Source organism: Perca flavescens, chromosome 8 (assembly GCF_004354835.1).
Source record: "Perca flavescens isolate YP-PL-M2 chromosome 8, PFLA_1.0, whole genome shotgun sequence".
Taxonomy (NCBI): Eukaryota; Metazoa; Chordata; class Actinopteri; order Perciformes; family Percidae; genus Perca; species Perca flavescens.
In genome coordinates this window covers 38,848,118-38,870,049 of record NC_041338.1, presented here as the reverse complement: position 1 = coordinate 38,870,049, position 21,932 = coordinate 38,848,118, and the positions used below count along the sequence as shown (strand labels likewise).

At 44.0% G+C, this 21,932-nt stretch overlaps 1 protein-coding gene across 1 annotated transcript in view; it reads right to left on the bottom strand.

Moving 5' to 3' along the window:
- lamb1a (laminin, beta 1a) overlaps positions 1-21,932 on the bottom strand; it is a 56,217-nt gene that overhangs the window by 16,867 nt on the left and 17,418 nt on the right. The window contains exons 10-23 of the mRNA XM_028586084.1: positions 18,355-18,534; positions 17,191-17,303; positions 16,721-16,800; positions 16,187-16,322; positions 14,498-14,656; positions 13,141-13,268; positions 12,929-13,049; positions 10,081-10,285; positions 9,362-9,505; positions 8,703-8,934; positions 7,315-7,478; positions 5,911-6,135; positions 453-670; positions 200-296 (exon numbers count right to left, since the gene is read on the bottom strand). Coding sequence (XP_028441885.1) covers positions 200-296; positions 453-670; positions 5,911-6,135; positions 7,315-7,478; positions 8,703-8,934; positions 9,362-9,505; positions 10,081-10,285; positions 12,929-13,049; positions 13,141-13,268; positions 14,498-14,656; positions 16,187-16,322; positions 16,721-16,800; positions 17,191-17,303; positions 18,355-18,534 — 2,202 coding nt within the window. The remainder of the gene's footprint in view (positions 1-199; positions 297-452; positions 671-5,910; positions 6,136-7,314; positions 7,479-8,702; positions 8,935-9,361; positions 9,506-10,080; positions 10,286-12,928; positions 13,050-13,140; positions 13,269-14,497; positions 14,657-16,186; positions 16,323-16,720; positions 16,801-17,190; positions 17,304-18,354; positions 18,535-21,932) is intronic.

Genomic DNA, 21,932 nt, shown 5'->3' with positions numbered 1-21,932 from the left:
TCTCAGGTGAAATAGACTCAAAGTATCACGTTGTACAGCCAGCCCTACTGTCTGACTGAAGAGTTATTATCAACACTCATTTTTCTCTCCGTTTTCTGATGTTGGGACATGTTTTAATGAATCAGAAACACTAATGTTTGATTGTTTGAACCACTCCAGTTCTCTGATTTCTTAGCGAGGATATAAAGAGTGAGCGTACCGTGACATTTGACCTCTGGGTCTCCCCAGAACAGCTCTCTACACTCGCTGCATGTTCTTCCTCCAAAGCCGGGCTGACAGGAACACTGACCGCTGATCTGTGGAACAAACAAACTCATGTTCAACATGCACAAGAAACCAGAGGCTCAGAATGGGCTTAGTGTTTGAAAGAATTATTGTAAATGATTTAGAAACTGAAGATAAAAGCTTTTTTTGGTGTATTTTGTTGTGATCCTGTGTCGGTGGCTCCTCACCTCGTTGCAGGACGTCCCATGTGAGTGTTTGGCGTCGCAGTCGCAGGCCTGACAGCCGCGGCCGCTCGCCATGTTCCAGGTGTCGGCGGCGCAGCGGTCGCAGTGCCTCCCCATCACATTGGGGAGGCAGTGACACTGACCGCTGCTGCGCTCGCAGTCACAGTCTCCGGATGGAGGGCAGCCGGACGGCTCGCTGCCCAGCCGGTTACAGATGCACTCTGGGGACGGAGAGGCAGATACTTACTCACCATTAAGCCTAACCAAAGCCCATTCACCCAGAGGCTACAGAACCAGACCACATCACCATTCACCCAGAGGTTACAGAACCAGAACACATCACCATTCACCCAGAGGTTACAGAACCAGAACACATCACCATTCACCCAGAGGTTACAGAACCAGAACACATCACCATTCACCCAGAGGCTACAGAACCAGACCACGTCACCATTCACCCAGAGGTTACAGAACCAGAACACATCACCATTCACCCAGAGGTTACAGAACCAGAACACATCACCATTCACCCAGAGGCTACAGAACCAGACCACGTCACCATTCACCCAGAGGTTACAGAACCAGAACACATCACCATTCACCCAGAGGCTACAGAACCAGACCACATCACCATTCACCCAAAGGCTACAGAACCAGACCACATCACCATTCACCCAGAGGCTACAGAACCAGACCACATCACCATTCACCCAGAGGCTACAGAACCAGAACACATCACCATTCACCCAGAGGCTACAGAACCAGAACACATCACCATTCACCCAGAGGCTACAGAACCAGACCACGTCACCATTCACCCAGAGGCTACAGAACCAGACCACATCACCATTCACCCAGAGGCTACAGAACCAGACCACATCACCATTCACCCAGAGGTTACAGAACCAGAACACATCACCATTCACCCAGAGGTTACAGAACCAGAACACATCACCATTCACCCAGAGGCTACAGAACCAGACCACGTCACCATTCACCCAGAGGTTACAGAACCAGAACACATCACCATTCACCCAGAGGCTACAGAACCAGACCACATCACCATTCACCCACAGGTTACAGAACCAGAACACATCACCATTCACCCACAGGTTACAGAACCAGAACACATCACCATTCACCCACAGGTTACAGAACCAGACCACATCACCATTCACCCAGAGGCTACAGAACCAGAACACATCACCATTCACCTAGAGGCTACAGAACCAGACCACATCACCATTCATCCAGAGGTTACAGAACCAGAACACGTCACCATTCACCCAGAGGCTACAGAACCAGACCACGTCACCATTCACCCAGAGGCTACAGAACCAGACCACGTCACCATTCACCCAGAGGTTACAGAACCAGAACACATCACCATTCACCCAGAGGTTACAGAACCAGACCACGTCACCATTCACCCAGAGGCTACAGAACCAGACCACATCACCATTCACCCAGAGGTTACAGAACCAGACCACATCACCATTCACCCAGAGGTTACAGAACCAGAACACGTCACCATTCACCCAGAGGCTACAGAACCAGACCACGTCACCATTCACCCAGAGGTTACAGAACCAGAACACATCACCATTCACCCAGAGGTTACAGAACCAGACCACGTCACCATTCACCCAGAGGTTACAGAACCAGACCACATCACCATTCACCCAGAGGTTACAGAACCAGACCACATCACCATTCACCCAGAGGTTACAGAACCAGACCACATCACCATTCACCCACAGGTTACAGAACCAGAACACATCACCATTCACCCACAGGTTACAGAACCAGAACACATCACCATTCACCCACAGGTTACAGAACCAGAACACATCACCATTCACCCAGAGGCTACAGAACCAGACCACATCACCATTCACCCAGAGGTTACAGAACCAGACCACATCACCATTCACCTAGAGGTTACAGAACCAGAACACATCACCATTCACCCAGAGGTTACAGAACCAGAACACATCACCATTCACCCAGAGGCTACAGAACCAGACCACATCACCATTCACCCAGAGGTTACAGAACCAGAACACATCACCATTCATCCAGAGGTTACAGAACCAGAACACATCACCATTCATCCAGAGGTTACAGAACCAGAACACATCACCATTCATCCAGAGGTTACAGAACCAGAACACATCACCATTCATCCAGAGGTTACAGAACCAGAACACATCACCATTCATCCACAGGTTACAGAACCAGAACACATCACCATTCACCCAGAGGCTACAGAACCAGAACACATCACCATTCATCCACAGGTTACAGAACCAGAACACATCACCATTCATCCACAGGTTACAGAGCCAAACCACATTACCATTCACCCAGAGGTTACAGAACCAGACCACATCACCATTCATCCACAGGTTAATCAAGTGTTTCATCTTCGGCAGCTGTTAGAGTCCACTACAAGTTCTGTTGTTGCTGCTGACAGACTCAGATTATTATTCTAAGTGTCTGATAACATTATGGGATGGATCCCTACAGAGATAGACTTTTTAGTTAAAGAGTAAGATCCTTTTAGTTTAACATGAAACAGCCCCGAAATCACCATCACCAAACTCCACCAGACTCCTCTTTTATAATCGTAAAACACACTTCATTTAATTCAGCATTTAATTCAATGCCGTGCTTTAATATAACAGAGGACCTTTATGTTAACTTTAGTCCCCCCCAAATTGATAATTGTCTAGCTGGTGCTACAGCCTGCCTAGGGACAACTTTAGACTCGGTTGCTCCCCTCAAAAAGAAGATGAAGCAAAGGAAACTAGCACCTTGGTATAAGTCGCAAATTAAAACAAACCTCGCGAAAACTTGAAAGTAAATGGCGTTCCACCAAACTGGAAGAATCTTGTTTAGATTGGCAAGAAAACCTATAGGAAGGCCCTCAGAAATGCCAGATCAGACTATTATTCATCACTGATAGAAGAAAACAAGAACAACCCAAGGTTTCTTTTCAGCACTGTAGCCAGGCTGACCGATAGCCACAGCTCTATTGAGCCATCTATTCCTCTGGCTCTGAGTAGTGATGACTTCATGAACTCCTTTAATGATAAAATTATAACAATTAAGAGATAAAATCCATCACCTTTTGCCCTCAACTTCTAACGGTTCACTTTTAAACACAGGACTGCTAGAAAGAATGACATACTTAGACTGCTTTTACCCTATAAACCTTCAACAACTACTGTTAAAGGGTATCTTCAGCTGAGCCTTCTACCGGTCTCCTAGACCCATCCCAATGAGATTACTCAAAGAAGCGTTACCCGTGGTTAACACTTTATTACTAGATATGATCAATATGTCTTTATTAACAGGTTACGTACCGCAGTCATTTAAAGTAGCTGTGATAAAACCTCTTCTGAAAAAAACCACCCTCGATCCTGAGGTCTTAGCAAACTATAGACCTATATCTAACCTTCCCTTTCTCTCCAGGATCCTTGAGAAGGTAGTTGCTAATCAGTTATGTGACTTTCTACATAGCAATAGTTTATTTGAGGACTTTCGAATTTAGAAAGCATCATAGCACAGAGACAGCACTGGTGACAATTACTAACAACCTTCTAACTGCTGCAGACAAAGGACTTGTCTCCATACTTGTCTTATTAGTGCTGCATTCAACACTATTGACCATACCATCCTGCTACAGAGACTGGAACATTTAGTTGGCATTAAAGGAATCGCACTAAGCTGGTAAGTCCTATTTCTCTAATCCATCTCAAGGCACGCTAAAGTTAGCCATGGCGTTCCACAAGGCTCAGTGCTTGGACCAATTCTTTTCTCCTTATATATGCTTCCTCTTGGTAATATTATTAGGAAAAACTCAATTAACTTTCACTGTTATGCGGATTACACCCAATTATACTTGTCAATCAAACCAGACGAAACCAGTCAGCTAGCTAAACTTCAAGCATGCATCAAAGATATAAAATCCTGGATGACCATGTGATGTTAAACTCTAACAAAACTGAAGTTATTGTGCTGGGCCCTAAACACCTCCGAACTTCATTATCTAAAGATATAGCTACTCTGGATGGTATTGCCCTGGCCTCCAGCACTACTGTCAGAAATCTAGGAGTTATTTTTGATCAGGATATATCCTTTAACGCCCATCTAAAACAAACCTCAAAAACAGCCTTTTTTCATCTTCGTAACATTGCCAAAATTAGGAATATCCTGTCTCAAAACGATGCTGGAAAAACTAGCCCATGCATTCGTTACGTCCAGGCTGGACTATTGTAATTCCCTACTGTCAGGTTGCTCAAATAAGTCCCTTAAGACTCTCCAGCTGATCCAGAATGCTGCAGCACATGTTCTGACGAGAACTAAGAAAAGAGATCATATTGCAGACACTGTCACCACATTTAAGAGTAAACTTAAAACTCTCCTCTTCGATAAAGCTTATAGTTAGGGAGTGAGGAGTTGCAGCATCCACCTAGCCCTGCTTCTCGTCATAGTCGTCAGATTCATCTACCATATAATCAATAATATAATCAAAGTAGAGGGAGGCAGGCCAGTACAGCCCGATCTGGTTGGGAGAGTTCTAGCCTGACCAAGCTCCTCTCCTTAACTTGTCTCTCTTAGCTATGCTGTTATAGTTTTAGACTTTCGGGGGACTTCCTTTGACACACTGAGCTTCCCTCTCCTCTCTCTTTCCATCTGTGTGCTTCCATGTTCCAGAAATGCTCGTTACTAACCTAGCTCTGGGGAGCTTATTCCCTGGAGTCCTTATGTTTTTTTTTTCCGCCCAGCATGTTTCCTTGGATTAGGGTGGCCACTAAATCATGGTTGCAGCCTGTCGCCGTGGTCCTGCTGCGCGCCCTGCTATGCTCTGCTATGCCCTGCTACACTCTGCAGTGCCCTGCTACGTCCTGTTACACCCTGCTACGTCCTGCTACGCCCTGCAGTGCTCTGCTACTGCTTGCTCTAGGGGGAATTATTGGAATTGTTGTGTCTTTGTAAATTATAGTGTGATCTAGACGAACTTTATATGTAAAGTGTCTCAAGATAACTCGTTATGATTTTATACTATAAATAAAATCTTTCCACTGTTCCAACAATCACCACTCTGGTTTGGTTGATATAAACCCTTAAATCACCCATTTACATGTGGAGATATGCTGGCTCTATACACGCTAAAAGTCCTGATTATTTACATGGAGTCTGGTGGAGATATGCTGGCTCTATACACGCTAAAAGTCCTGATTATTTACATGGAGTCTAGTGGAAATATGCTGGATCTATACACGCTGAAAGTCCTGATTAAATGAAGTGTGTTTTACAATGATAAAAGTCCTGATTATTTACATGGAGTCTGGTGGGTTTGGTGATGGGGATTTCGGGGCGGTTTCATGTTAAACTAAAAGGACCTTTAATAAGATGAGCCTTAAATGGTACCCAGTAAAGCCAGTATACTCACTGCTACAGTCCTGCAGCAGGGCGTTGCCGTAGTAACCCAGCTTGCAGCTCTGGCAGGAAGCGCCCTCGCTGTGGTAAAGGCAGCGCAGACACTCGCCGGTCTGGGCGTCGCAGGACTCTGGGTCCAACATGTCGATGTTGTTGTTGCACTGACAGGGCTGACACTGCCCTCCCACCTCCCCAGGGTTTCCATAGTAACCAGGGGAGCACTCGTCACAGCGAGCACCTGCAGAGAAGAAGAAGAAGAAGAAGAGTTACAGACGTCTGACATTTCTGACGAACAGTGTCATCTGTAAAATATAACAATCAGTTGTTTCCAGACGCCAGCAGTGACTGTCCTCTCCTCACAACGGAAGTTCATTCTATTTAAACCTGACAGCCAATCAGAAACCAGTTTTGTAAAGATGAGTAAAGTCATAAACTCAGAAGATATTCATGTGCGATCCAGTCTGTTGGAGATTTAAAGTGGAAACAAAAAGGAGAACATTTGGGATTACTGCGTCTGTCAGCAGCTGATTCCAGCCTCAACATCTCATTTCCTGCCGTAATAACAGAGTACATCACATTCCTGCTCTCAGCCTCTTTTTCCATCACACTAAATCACAGCTTCTCTTTAAATCAAACCTGTTTCCATCACACTAAATCACAGCTTCTCTTTAAATCAAACCTGTTTCCATCACACTAAATCACTCTTCTCTTTAAATCAAACCTGTTTCCATCACACTAAATCACTCTTCTCTTTAAATCAAACCTGTTTCCATCACACTAAATCACTCTTCTCTTTAAATCAAACCTGTTTCCATCACACTAAATCACTCTTCTCTTTAAATCAAACCTGTTTCCATCACACTAAATCACTCTTCTCTTTAGATTAGACCCGTTAGTATCTGCAGGGCAGCTTCTGTTTGACTCGTGTTTATTTCTCTCAGAAAAGTTCCTGCTGAGAAGGAGAGCCTCAGGCTGAAGGTCAAACTGTTATTATTTGGTTTTATCCTCTAATCTAGTCTCGGATTTAAAACTGATCCATTGGGAAATTTACCTAATAAAATTTTTTTTTTAATGCATTCATTTGCATTTTGATCTACTTCAATGTTCAAAGTATTTACTTCTGTTGATAAACCTCTGTTTCAACTAAGTTTTAATCTGTTAAGTTAAATAAGATAACTTTTTTTTTTTACCTCTGTATGGTTACCTTACTGTTAGTGTTAATAAAGTTTTTCTTACCTCTGTATAGTTACCTTACTGTTAGTGTTAATAAAGTTTTTTTTTTTACCTCTGTATGGTTACCTTACTGTTAGTGTTAATAAAGTTTTTCTTACCTCTGTGTATTTACCTTACTGTTAGTGTTAAAGTTTTTCTTACCTCTGTATTACCTTACTGTTAGTGTTAATAAAGTTTTTCTTACCTCTGAATCCAGTGTTGCAGACACAGACTGCCTGCTGAGAGTCGTCGCCACGGTAACAGCTTCCTGCAAACTGCCGCAGGCTGCCGGGGCCGTCGGGACACATGCAGGGGCGACAGTGGTCACCTGACCCCAACACCGGGTCGCCATAGTAACCATCCAGACACCTGGACAGAGGGGAGACACAGGAAGTGATGAGGACCAGTTATTGGTTCAAAAGTCTGAAGTTGTAGCTATATCTCAGGTATATCTCACCTCTCACAGTGTGTTTTATATCTCAGGTATATCTCACCTGTCTTAGTGTGTTTTATATCTCAGGTATATCTCACCTATCACAGTGTGTTTTATATCTCAGGTATATCTCACCTGTCTCAGTGTGTTTTATATCTCAGGTATATCTCACCTGTCTCAGTGTGTTTTATATCTCAGGTATATCTCACCTGTCTCAGTGTGTTTTATATCTCAGGTATATCTCACCTCTCTCAGTGTGTTTTATATCTCAGGTATATCTCACCTCTCACAGTGTGTTTTATATCTCAGGTATATCTCACCTCTCATAGTGTGTTTTATATCTCAGGTATATCTCACCTGTCTCAGTGTGTTTTATATCTCAGGTATATCTCACCTCTCATAGTGTGTTTTATATCTCAGGTATATCTCACCTCTCTCAGTGTGTTTTATATCTCAGGTATATCTCACCTCTCTCAGTGTGTTTTGTATCTCAGGTATATCTCACCTCTCACAGTGTGTTTTATATCTCAGGTATATCTCACCTCTCATAGTGTGTTTTATATCTCCGGTATATCTCACCTGTCTCAGTGTGTTTTATATCTCAGGTATATCTCACCTCTCATAGTGTGTTTTATATCTCAGGTATATCTCACCTCTCACAGTGTGTTTTATATCTCAGGTATATCTCACCTCTCACAGTGTGTTTTATATCTCAGGTATATCTCACCTGTCTCAGTGTGTTTTATATCTCAGGTATATCTCACCTGTCTCAGTGTGTTTTATATCTCAGGTATATCTCACCTCTATTAGTGTGTTTTATATCTCAGGTATATCTCACCTGTTTCAGTGTGTTTTATATCTCAGGTATATCTCACCTGTCTCAGTGTGTTTTATATCTCAGGTATATCTCACCTCTCTCAGTGTGTTTTGTATCTCAGGTATATCTCACCTCTCACAGTGTGTTTTATATCTCAGGTATATCTCACCTGTCTCAGTGTGTTTTATATCCAAGGTATATCTCACCTGTCTCAGTGTATTTCATATCTAAGGTATATCTCACCTCTCACAGTCTGTTTTGTATCTCACCTGTCTCAGTGTGTTGTATATCTCAGGTGTGTTTCACCTGTCACAGTTGGTTTTATATCTCAGGTGTGTCTCACCTGTCACAGGTGTGTCCGGTGCTGTGGTCCCTGCAGTTGAAGCAGCGTCCCGTGTCGGCCTGGCAGTCGTCGGCGTGTCCGTTGCAGGAGCAGGGTCGGCAGGTTGGGAAGCCCCAGTGACCCGGCAGACAGCGCTCACACTGCCGACCGTATGCTCCGGAAACACAGACGCACTGACCACTCAGCTGATCGCAGAACGAACTCTGAGAGCCCTGAGGGTCGCACGCACAGGCTGCAAACACACACAACACAGAAATACTATAACATATATACATATACAGTGTACAGGTTTACAGCTGCAAACACACACAACACAGAAACACTATAACATATATACATATACAGTGTACAGGTTTACAGCTGCAAACACACACAACACAGAAACACTATAACATATATACATATACAGTGTACAGGTTTACAGCTGCAAACACACACAACACAGAAATACTATAACATATATACATATACAGTGTACAGGTTTACAGCTGCAAACACACATAACACAGAAACACTAGAACATATATACATATACAGTTTACAGGTTTACAGCTGCAAACACACACAACACAGTTTGTATACAGTTTATGGTCGGGACTGTAGGGAAAGGTTATATCTGTTGCCAAGAACAAAACCGATGAAGGGATGGGGCTTCTGACCTCTGCAGCCGTTGGGTCCAAACTGGAAGGTGTCCGGAGAACATCTGTCACAGTTCCTGCCGACCACGTTGGGCCGACATCGACACTGACCGCCGCTGGGATCGCACACCGTGCTCAGGGAGCCCTGAGGATCACACTGGCATTCTGGGAAACAGAGTCCAAACATAAAGGGTGAGGATCACACTGGCATTCTGGCAAGAGTCCAAACAGGAGATGAGTTCGAGACAACCAACAGGAAAACTTGTTGACAGATCCTTTCCTAAGGGAGCGACGGTGACAGATTTATGAGCCAGACGGTCTGAAGACACTGAAGAAGAGACTAGTCGAGTCTTGTTTAGGAAGTCAAGGATCAACGAGATGGAAACATTGCTTCATTGATGAGTGACATCACTCAAGAGTTCAACACAAACAGGAAGAAAGAGTAAGTATGTTGGAGTCTCAGCTTTCTGTAGAGTGAGGCCCAGATCTGTCCTAGAGCAATGTGTAAAGACATAATTTGGCCTGAATGCTGAAAAGTTGAAGTTCGCTTTTTTGAAATTCTTCAAATCTCTTCTGTGGAAACATTTACATCTTTACTGATGTGGACGAATGGTTTTGGAGTAATTACATTTAAAAAGAGTGTCAAAATATTTCAAAAAGCACCACAAATAGAGTTGAAAGAATCTGAAGAGTGATGTGTATGTACTGTATGTCATCAGATTTAAGGTGGACTGGTGTACCTTTGGCTCCCTGGTGCAGCATGGCAGAGATGCTGAAGATGAAGTTTCTGCAGATGTCGGTCATCTGCGACTTGATAACGCCCTGGCTGTTCTCCAGACAACGATAACGCTGAAAAGTTTCCCAACCGCTGTTCCCGCTGGACTCTCCTTCTTCTGAAGATCCCGTGAAGATCTCCAGGTTCTTACAGTGAGGCATCAACACGATCTGAGGGTCAAAAAGTTCTTACAGTGAGGCATCACTCACATCTCATGTATGTTTGCTGGTGTTATTAATCTCATGAATGTTTGGATGTATGTGTATGTCCTCATTAGGATGTATGTGTATGTCCTCATTAGGATGTATGTGTATGTACTCATTAGGATGTATGTGTATGTACTCATTAGGATGTATGTGTATGTCCTCATTAGGATGTATGTGTATGTCCTCATTAGGATGTATGTGTATGTCCTCATTAGGATGTATGTGTATGTACTCATTAGGATGTATGTGTATGTACTCATTAGGATGTATGTGTATGTCCTCATTAGGATGTATGTGTATGTACTCATTAGGATGTATGTGTATGTACTCATTAGGATGTATGTGTATGTCCTCATTAGGATGTATGTGTATGTACTCATTAGGATGTATGTGTATGTACTCATTAGGATGTATGTGTATGTACTCATTAGGATGTATGTGTATGTCATTTACTGTTTTTGGATGTATGTCTACGTGCTCATCTTAAACAAGCTACCCAGGGATGTACAAAGAATTTCAGCCTTTGGCTGACAATAAAGTTGTATCGTATCAACACAATCTGAGGGTCTAAAAGTTCTTACAGTGAGGCATTAACACCATCTGAGAGTCTGAAAGTTCTCTCATTCCCCCTGCTCTGGTGTTTCCCCCTCTCATTCCCCCTGCTCTGGCATTTCCCCCTCTCATTTCCCCTGCTCTGGCGTTCCCCCCCCATCATTCCCCCTGCTCTGGTGTTCCCCCCCTCTCATTCCCCCTGCTCTGGTGTTTCCCCCCTCTCATTTCCCCTGCTCTGGCGTTCCCCCCCCCCATCATTCCCCCTGCTCTGGGGTTCCCCCCCTATCATTCCCCCTGCTCTGGTGTTTCCCCCCTCTCATTCCCCCTGTTCTGGTGTTCCCCCCCTCTCATTCCCCCTGCTCTGGTGTTCCCCCCTCTCATTCCCCCTGCTCTGGCGTTCCCCCCTCATTCCCCCTGCTCTGGCGTTTCCCCTCTCATTCCCCCTGCTCTGGCGTTTCCCCCCCCCTCTCATTCCCCCTGCTCTGGCGTCCCCCCCTCTCATTCCCCCTGCTCTGGCATTCCCCCCTCTCATTCCCCCTGCTCTGGCGTTCCCCCCTCTCATTCCCCCCTGCTCTGGCGTTCCCCCCCTCTCATTCCCCCTGCAAACAACGTTTCTCCTCCTGATTGGGTCTTATCGGTCACAATGTCTTGTTCTGATTGATCTGATGAACACTACTAATGTTACCATAGTAACTACCAGCAGGGGGCGGAGTCTCCACGCTGCCTCCTGTTTATGTCCAGTATACCAGGATGATGAGATATGAGGTTTGGGCGTGTTAGTGTAAACAGAGATTAGTTCTTCTACTGGAGATAAAAACCCTCGGTGCACCGAGATCACTTTTGATCAAAACTCAAACACTTAAAAACCAAAACGTAGCGCTGCAGATGAAGCCTCAGTCCATTCAAATAAAACTCACACACACAGCAAGGTAAAAAAAGCTTCTTATCATATCTGCTGCTCAGCTCACTTACGGTCACTAAACAAGCTAGGATTTAAGTAGACGTTCAGTTGTTTGCCTGTTGCTTTTAAAGGCATCATGTAGTCTTTGTCAGAGCATTAAATTACACTTACACTATGTTCTAACAGTCATCTGATGTTTCTGCTAGGAAACCTTGCCAGGTATGTGGTAACCATTTTAGGCTATACAAGCAATTGTTTAATTAAAAGGCACCAGAATACAGGAAATGACATTTACTCCAGTTAAACATTTCTGAGGAAGGACCAACACACAATGTATTTGTATATTATTATATTTATAATAATAATGGGAATCTGTTGCTTACTTTATACAGTGTAGTACACAGAATAAAGTGTGATACATGTCACCACTTTCTCAGAGTAATCGATTAGATGATTGGCAGAAAATGATTCTTCATCTCCTTGGTAATTAGCCTAGAAATCTAGACGCACCCTAGCGGCAGCAAATTTATTTTGCAGCCAGGGGGGTCTAGGCACTCTCCGTTGGCTTGCGAGCTGGAAAAAACAAATTTTGGTCAGGCCAATCACATCGTGTATAGAGACGGTGGGCGGGGCTTATGGCTGCTGCTGCTGGTGAACAGAGGTCTTCTGGAAGACTTGGAGTTCAGCTTTTCTTTGAGAAAAGAACAAAGAACGGCTCTGAAGTCATTCTTAAAAAAGGAAGATGTCAGAGTTTTGCCGACCGGATACGGCAAAAGTTTAATCTATCAACTAGCTTTGCTACCTTCTTCGTTGCTCTGCCTGGTTGGAGCGCTATCCTATTTGTGCAGAGGGAATATGAAAGAAAACCGTTTATCCCGCCCCTCGGAGTGAGCCCAGCCAATGGTGAGTTCCCAGACCCAACATCTGGATGTGGGTCTGACTTGTCAGGCTACTTGGTAATAATTTTTTAAGCAAAAACTCAAATCCTCTGTTTCCAGCTCTTCCAGTGTGAATATTTTCTATCTTTCAATCTTTGGGTTTTAGACCAAAAGAGACATGTAAAGATAGGATTGTGGTCGGGAGCATGATCTGCAGATTGATGGAGAATATAAATAAGGGCTGTTTTTAGTCCTATCTCCAGATGGTTTCCTTACCGAGTCAATGAGTGTGTACGGAGACTGGACATCGCTGACGGCCGAGTACAGCGGCAGACTGAGGCGGACCGTGTAGTTCAGACCAGATTCAAAACAAACCGGTCTGGGAAGAGCCACGTATCTGAGGGGACAGGAAAACTAGTTACTCACAGTTTTAACTTCCTGTTGAAGATGACTTGTATATTAATGTATTTTTGGCGGCTGAATGTTACCGTGAGCCGGGATGAAGTGAGATCATCTGGTGGTCGTCGTCAGGAACCGTGTTGACACAGCGACTGTCTGCTCTGATAGGTCCAGGTCTCATCACTGTCATCAGAACCTCCTCCCATTGGTCGGGCAGCTGCAGGACCAACACACCACAGCTTTCATGGTTTAAACATTGGACTTTAACCCCAACATGTTTTCTTTTTATTCTCCTTTCTTTGGTCATCTCTTCTTCAACTTTTTACCTTCGCCAACAAGGTTATTGGGGTTATTGTATGTATTGTGATTTAGAACCCTAGAATTGATTTTTTAGTTTTTTTTACTAATGATAGAGCTGAATATTTTGTTTCTACGGTAGCACCGACGGCAAATACATCATATCTGTTTCCAGGGAAACAGAGCGAAAGCAGAAAAAGGTGAAGATCCATGTTATGTTGTTCTTTACAAAGTAAATTAATGTCAGACTGACTGACTCTGTGATGTCATTCTTCTAAGAAAACTATCAGTTTTTAGAAATGTCTCATGATATATAGAAGTGTTTTATTAAACTTTTGTTTTTGTTGGGGAAGGAAAAGAAAATACCAAATACTCAAAACGTAAAATCCAAATCCAATCAGAAAGCATACCGTCCCAGTGCTACAGCTTATGTTCACTTTGTCCGTCTCTCTGTCAGCAGGATAACAGAAAAACTTTTAACTTCAGGCTCGATTTTGAGGAATCTTATTGGTCCAAGCTCCGAGTCTGGGACCAATAAGCAGCTAACGGAGTTCGAGTTCAGACTTTGTTTCCTGCTTCTTGGTTAACGGTTACGAAGGTCAGAAATATAAATCTACATTAGCATCTGTAGTTTCATAGTAGGTTTCTGTTTGTTACGAAGAGAAAAAACAACCGTTACAAAGTTGTTCAGCTCAGTGAGATGAGAAAAGTAGCATCAGTTGCTAGGTAACAGACATAAAAGTTGATACTGTAAGCGATGTTAGATTAACTGTTTAGCATGTTCTAACCTGAGATAAGATAGGATTCTTAAAGTTAGTTAGGATTTGTCTCTGTAAAATCAAATCGGTAAAATCCTCTCTTAGACTGAACTTTAGACAGGAAGTTTTTGTAAGTTGGCTGCTGGACTCCACTTCCTATTGGTCAATATAAAGATCTATTGGTCGTTATGTTCGTTATGATAGCAGTCTGTCTTAACCACACAACGTTTCTGATGGTTTTATCCAATCGATCAGAGAGTGAGGCCAGCGTCCAATCATTGGTCTGCATTTAGCTGGTGGGCGGAGCTGCACCTTGTTGACTAGGTTTCGCCACTGATTTCCTGAATCGGTTCCAATTCACAAGGTCCCGATTTGATTACATTTCTCCTACCTGAGGTTCGTAGCGGATGATGATGTCATACTCCATGGAGTGGGGGATGTTGTCCACGGTGAACTCCAGGAAGGCCCCCTCTGGGACGTTGACCAGACCGATACCTGTCCAGGTGGGACTGCGGTCCAGAGGGTGGGGCCGCGGCACCACAGTCACTCCCTGAAGGATGACATGAAGACATGAAAACTTTGACCAGTCACAGGTGGTACCGAAAGCTTTTGTTTTCATATTTCTCATGCTTTAACAACACATATCAAAGAAGCAATTTCCCTGGGGAAAAAAAGCTAAGTTATGAAATATTAGTCATGAAATAAGTCCAAACTACAACTTTTTAAGTTTTGAGCTCTTTTGAAATACAAACATTTGATCTTTTTGGAGTTTAAACAAAGTTTCCCCATGGTTTATTTATTAATTTGAACGTAGAACAGTCCAGAATAACAACTTACTGCAGGTACATTTACCCTGTTAACCCTAACCCTGGGCATCAACACTTCACTCTACACACAGACGCATATTTACCCACGAATGACACTGATCAAAGGTTGACAATCAAAGCCACAACTAAATTAAAAAGAATTAACAGTGGCAAATGAATTTATTAAAACTTAAATGTAATACACAACTGAAAATAAGTAGTAGCAGTAAAATGATAAAGGACCAGAAAGGGCCCCACACTCTTTGGCATTTTTCCATTTAAATAGTATAACTCGTCGGGCTAATAAAGAGGAGAAGGCTAAGACTCAAACTTTTTAATTAACAAAAGATGTGCAGCAGCAGAGTAATCTGGAGGAGACCACCATTGTAAATAACAAAATAAAGTGTTCAGACAGGAAGAAAATATTATTCATGTTAGAGTTAAAAGCAGTGGGGAGTCTAAAGCAGTTTTGAGTTCAGTCTTTTTTTAAACTTTGCAAACTATAATTTTATCATGTTAAACCAGTGGTTTTCAGAACTTTTCCACGTCTATGACCCCTAAACTAACACAAATTAGACCCCCATTTGATAAAAATGGGTCCCAGGACTCCCATGTGATAGGATTTTTGCTTTCAGATGTTTTATTACAGAAAATGTATGAAACGCATAGCCAGAACAGCGTTACATTCTGTCTTTGTGTTGCTTATGGATGGAGATATAGTGAAAATAAATGATTGCCCTTTTTGCTGACTAAGACTGTTTGGATCATTGGGGCTAGATTTACTAATAAAAAAAAAAAAAAAAAAAAAAAAAAAAAAAACATATATACACACACATATATATATATATATATATATATATATATATATATATATATAAAAAAAAGTGTGTGTCGTCATTGTAAAAATTTAACATGGTGAATAATTCAGCTATAAAAACAGAAGTGGGCCAAATATTGAACCCTGTGGGACACCACATTAAATGTATGGCCTCCAATACTGACAAAAACTGTTTTGAAGGTACAAAAGGTATGAAACCAGCTGAGCTTTTCCAGAAATATTAAACTTTTGAAATTAAAAGTCATATTTTGACTTTTTAACTTTTTACATCACATAATTTTGATGTAAGACGTGACTTAGTATCATAACATTTGACACACCATCAGTGATCAAGCTTTCACATGCTTTGTACACAATCTTCCACAGAAAACAGCGAGATTTAAAGATATAGGAGAGTTTTGCCAGCTGTTGAGTTATGGTTAAAACAATGACTCACAGGTCCAAACTTGGCGTCCTCGGCCTCGTAGGTGTAGTGATCTAGAGCGATGAAGTAGAATCCAGACTGGACCTGATCACAGCGTCGACCAAACATGTGATCTCTGCAGACGCACTGACCACTCCCCTGATCGCACCTGCAGGAACCCGCACAGATTATCCAATCAGAGACAGTTGATGAGTCAGCTGTTAGCAGTGATTTGGATGTTCCTGCCAAAGCTGAAGCTCCCTAAAGCTGCATTCTCTCTAACTTCCAGCAGGGGCGACTCCACTGGCTCTAAACAGAAGTCTGTTTCTGTAGAAGTCTATGAGAAAATGAGCCTACTTCTCTCTTGATTTATTACCTCAGTAAACATTCAGCGTTCTGCCAACCAAGCTAGCTATCTACCGCTAGTGTTGCCAACTCTTTTCCAATGAAAGTAGCTAGCACTAGCTGCAAAAGTCGCTAAAAAGGCGCTAGATGACGTCATATACTCCAACAATATCACGTTTCATTTGAATAAAGTTCAGTTGATGTTTCATTATTTCTACTCACCGGTTGTTGATGGCTCCTCCTAGATCACAGTCACATGGTCTGCAGCCATCCATATCGTTACTGAGACCCCAGTGTTCAGCCTACACACACACACACACACACACACACACACACACACACACACACACACACACACACACACACACACACACAATTTCCTTTCATTAGTTTTAAATCCATCAAGCGGTTGGTTTGATTTAAGCAGAATACTGAAAGCAGCAGAACTGAGAACACTTTAATATCTTTTTATTTGTTTATTTATTACAAATTATATCGTTATCAACAGATTAAAAAAAGTTATCGCATATTTTCCTCACATCATGCAGCTACTTGTAATCTAAAGTCTTTTCACAGACACAGTTGTGTACGATAAGTAATGTAAAGATGAACTCTGTGTGGAATCATTGACCCTGTCAGATACACACACATATCACCTCTCTCGGTTATAAATGTGTAATAACTCTTCTCACCACACACTGGTCACAGTCTCGTCCCGTCACCAGACGTTTACAGAAGCAGCTTCCTGTTTCACTGTCACAGGGGTTTCCTCCAGGAAGAGTTCCCACCGGGCTGCAGCTACACGCTGGAAACACACCGCAACAATATGCACATTAACAACACACACAGAGTAATAACACACACAGCAACAATATGCACATTAACAACACACACAGAGTAACAACACACACCGCAACAATATGCACATTAACAACACACACAGAGTAACAACACACACCGCAACAATATGCACATTAACAACACACACAGAGTAACAACACACACCGCAACAATATGCACATTAACACCACACACAGAGTAACAACACACACCGCAACAATATGCACATTAACAACACACACCGCAACAATATGCACATTAACAACACACACAGAGTAACAACACACACCGCTACAATATGCACATTAACAACACACACAGAGTAACAACACACACAGAAACAATATGCACATTAACAACACACACAGCAACAATATGCACATTAACAACACACACAGAAACAATAATGAGGTCTGAGTGCGTAGGTGTTGTGAGGCTACGTCTACACTGCTACGTTTTGGTTTAAATATGAATATCTTCTGCTGCGTCCACAATGCTGCGGCCTTTCCGAGCCCCGAAAACATTTGGAAACAGTGCTGCCCCGTTTTGGTTTGAAAGTAACAACACACACATTAAAACAACCCACACCGGCACGCACATGCCCAGTGTGTGTGAATGGTCATGTGATTTGTGATGTCAGAGATGTTAATATGGACGCAGATTAGTTGTGCTACTGGAGCTAAAACTCTTGTGTGGACTGAGATGGTTTCAGTCTTAAAACGCTTAAAAATGAGAACGTAGCAGCGCAGATGGAGCCTGAGAGTGTAGGAGTGTGTGTCTGTGTTGTGAGTCTCTGTGTTGTTCGTCTCTGTGTTGTATATAGTGTGTTGTGTGTATAGTGTGTTGTGTGTATAGTGCGTTGTGTGTATAGTGTGTATAGTGTGTTGTGTGTATAGTGTGTATAGTGTGTTGTGTGTATAGTGTGGTACCCGTGCAGCCCTCAGGCGTGGCGTCACTCAGCCCGTAGTGTGTTGTGTGTATAGTGTGTTGTTTGTATAGTGTGTATAGTGTGGTACCCGTGCAGCCCTCAGGCGTGGCGCCACTCAGCCCGTAGTGCGCCGGTCTGCAGCGCTCGCAGCGCTCTCCTTCCACGTTGACTTTACAGCGACACTGACCGGCGATCAGACCGCCTCCAACATCCGTCAGACCGTCACAGACTCCTCCGTTCAGAGAGCCCAGAGGGTCGCAGTTACACACTGCAGACACACACAGAGACAGTTACACACTGCAGACACACACAGAGACAGTTACACACTGCAGACACACACACAGACAGTTACACACTGCAGACACACACACAGACAGTTACACACTGCAGACACACACACAGACAGTTACACACTGCAGACACACACACAGACAGTTACACACTGCAGACACACACACACAGAGGCAGTTACACACTGCAGACACACACAGAGACAGTTACACACTGCAGACACACACAGAGACAGTTACACACTGCAGACACACACAGAGGCAGTTACACACTGCAGACACACACAGAGAGGCAGTTACACACTGCAGACACACACAGAGACAGTTACACACTGCAGACACACACAGAGACAGTTACACACTGCAGACACACACAGAGACAGTTACACACTGCAGACACACACAGAGGCAGTTACACACTGCAGACACACACAGAGAGGCAGTTACACACTGCAGACACACACAGAGACAGTTACACACTGCAGACACACACAGAGACAGTTACACACTGCAGACACACACACACAGAGGCAGTTACAAACTGCAGACACACACAGAGACAGTTACACACTGCAGACACACACAGAGACAGTTACACACTGCAGACACACACACAGAGACAGTTACACACTGCAGACACACACACAGAGACAGTTACACACTGCAGACACACACAGAGACAGTTACACACTGCAGACACAAACACAGACAGTTACACACTGCAGACACACACACAGAGGCAGTTACACACTGCAGACACACACAGAGACAGTTACACACTGCAGACACACACAGAGACAGTTACACACTGCAGACACACACACACAGAGGCAGTTACACACTGCAGACACACACAGAGACAGTTACACACTGCAGACACACACAGAGACAGTTACACACTGCAGACACACACAGAGGCAGTTACACACTGCAGACACACACAGAGAGGCAGTTACACACTGCAGACACACACAGAGACAGTTACACACTGCAGACACACACAGAGACAGTTACACACTGCAGACACACACACACACAGAGACAGTTACACACTGCAGACACACACACAGACAGTTACACACTGCAGACACACACACAGACAGTTACACACTGCAGACACACACAGAGACAGTTACACACTGCAGACACACACACAGAGACAGTTACACACTGCAGACACACACAGAGACAGTTACACACTGCAGACACACACACAGAGGCAGTTACACACTGCAGACACACACACAGAGGCAGTTACACACTGCAGACACACACACAGAGGCAGTTACACACTGCAGACACACACAGAGACAGTTACACACTGCAGACACACACAGAGACAGTTACACACTGCAGACACACACACACAGACAGTTACACACTGCAGACACACACACAGACAGTTACACACTGCAGACACACACCGAGGCAGTTACACACTGCAGACACACACAGAGAGGCAGTTACACACTGCAGACACACACAGAGACAGTTACACACTGCAGACACACACAGAGACAGTTACACACTGCAGACACACACACACACAGAGACAGTTACACACTGCAGACACACACACAGACAGTTACACACTGCAGACACACACAGAGACAGTTACACACTGCAGACACACACAGAGACAGTTACACACTGCAGACACACACACAGAGACAGTTACACACTGCAGACACACACAGAGACAGTTACACACTGCAGACACACACACAGAGGCAGTTACACACTGCAGACACACACACAGAGGCAGTTACACACTGCAGACACACACACAGAGGCAGTTACACACTGCAGACACACACAGAGACAGTTACACACTGCAGACACACACAGAGACAGTTACACACTGCAGACACACACACACAGACAGTTACACACTGCAGACACACACACAGACAGTTACACACTGCAGACACACACCGAGGCAGTTACACACTGCAGACACACACAGAGGCAGTTACACAGTGCAGACACACACAGAGGCAGTTACACACTGCAGACACACACACAGACAGTTACAGACTGCAGACACACACAGAGGCAGTTACACACTGCAGACACACACACAGACAGTTACACACTGCAGACACACACAGAGGCAGTTACACACTGCAGACACACACACACCGACAGTTACACACTGCAGACACAAACACACACACACACACACACACACACACACACACACACACACAAAAGAGACAGTTACACACTGCAGACACACACACACAAAGAGTTACACACTGCAGACACACACACACACACAGAGAGACAGTTACACACTGCAGACTCACACACACACACAGAGACAGTTACACACTGCAGACACACACACACACAGAGACAGTTACACACTGCAGACACACACACATACACACACAGAGAGACAGTTACACACTGCAGACACACACACACACACAGAGACAGTTACACACTGCAGACACACACACACACACACACAGAGACAGTTACACACTGCAGACACACACACACACACACACACACAGAGAGACAGTTACACACTGCAGACACACACACACAGAGAGACAGTTACACACTGCAGACACACACACACACACACACACACACACAGAGAGACAGTTACACACTGCAGACACACACACACAGAGACAGTTACACACTGCAGACACACACACAGAGAGACAGTTACACACTGCAGACACACACAGAGAGACAGTTACACACTGCAGACACACACACACACACACACAGACAGTTACACACTGCAGACACACACACACACACACACACACAGAGACAGTTACACACTGCAGACACACACACAGAAAGACAGTTACACACTGCAGACACACACACACACACACACACACACACACACAGAGAGAGTTACACACTGCAGACACACACACACACAGAGAGACAGTTACACACTGCAGACACACACACACAGAAAGACAGTTACACACTGCAGACACACACACCCACAGACAGTTACACACTGCAGACACACACACACACACACAGAGACAGTTACACACTGCAGACACACACACAGAGACAGTTACACACTGCAGACACACACACACAGACAGTTACACACTGCAGACACACACACACAGAGGCAGTTACAAACTGCAGACACACACACACACACAGACAGAGAGACAGTTACACACTGCAGACACACACACACAGAGGCAGTTACACACTGCAGACACACACACACACAGACAGACAGTTACACATTGCAGACACACACACACACAGAGACCGTTACACACTGCAGACACACACACACAGAGAGACAGTTACACACTGCAGACACACACACAGAGAGACAGTTACACACTGCAGACACACACACACACACACACACACA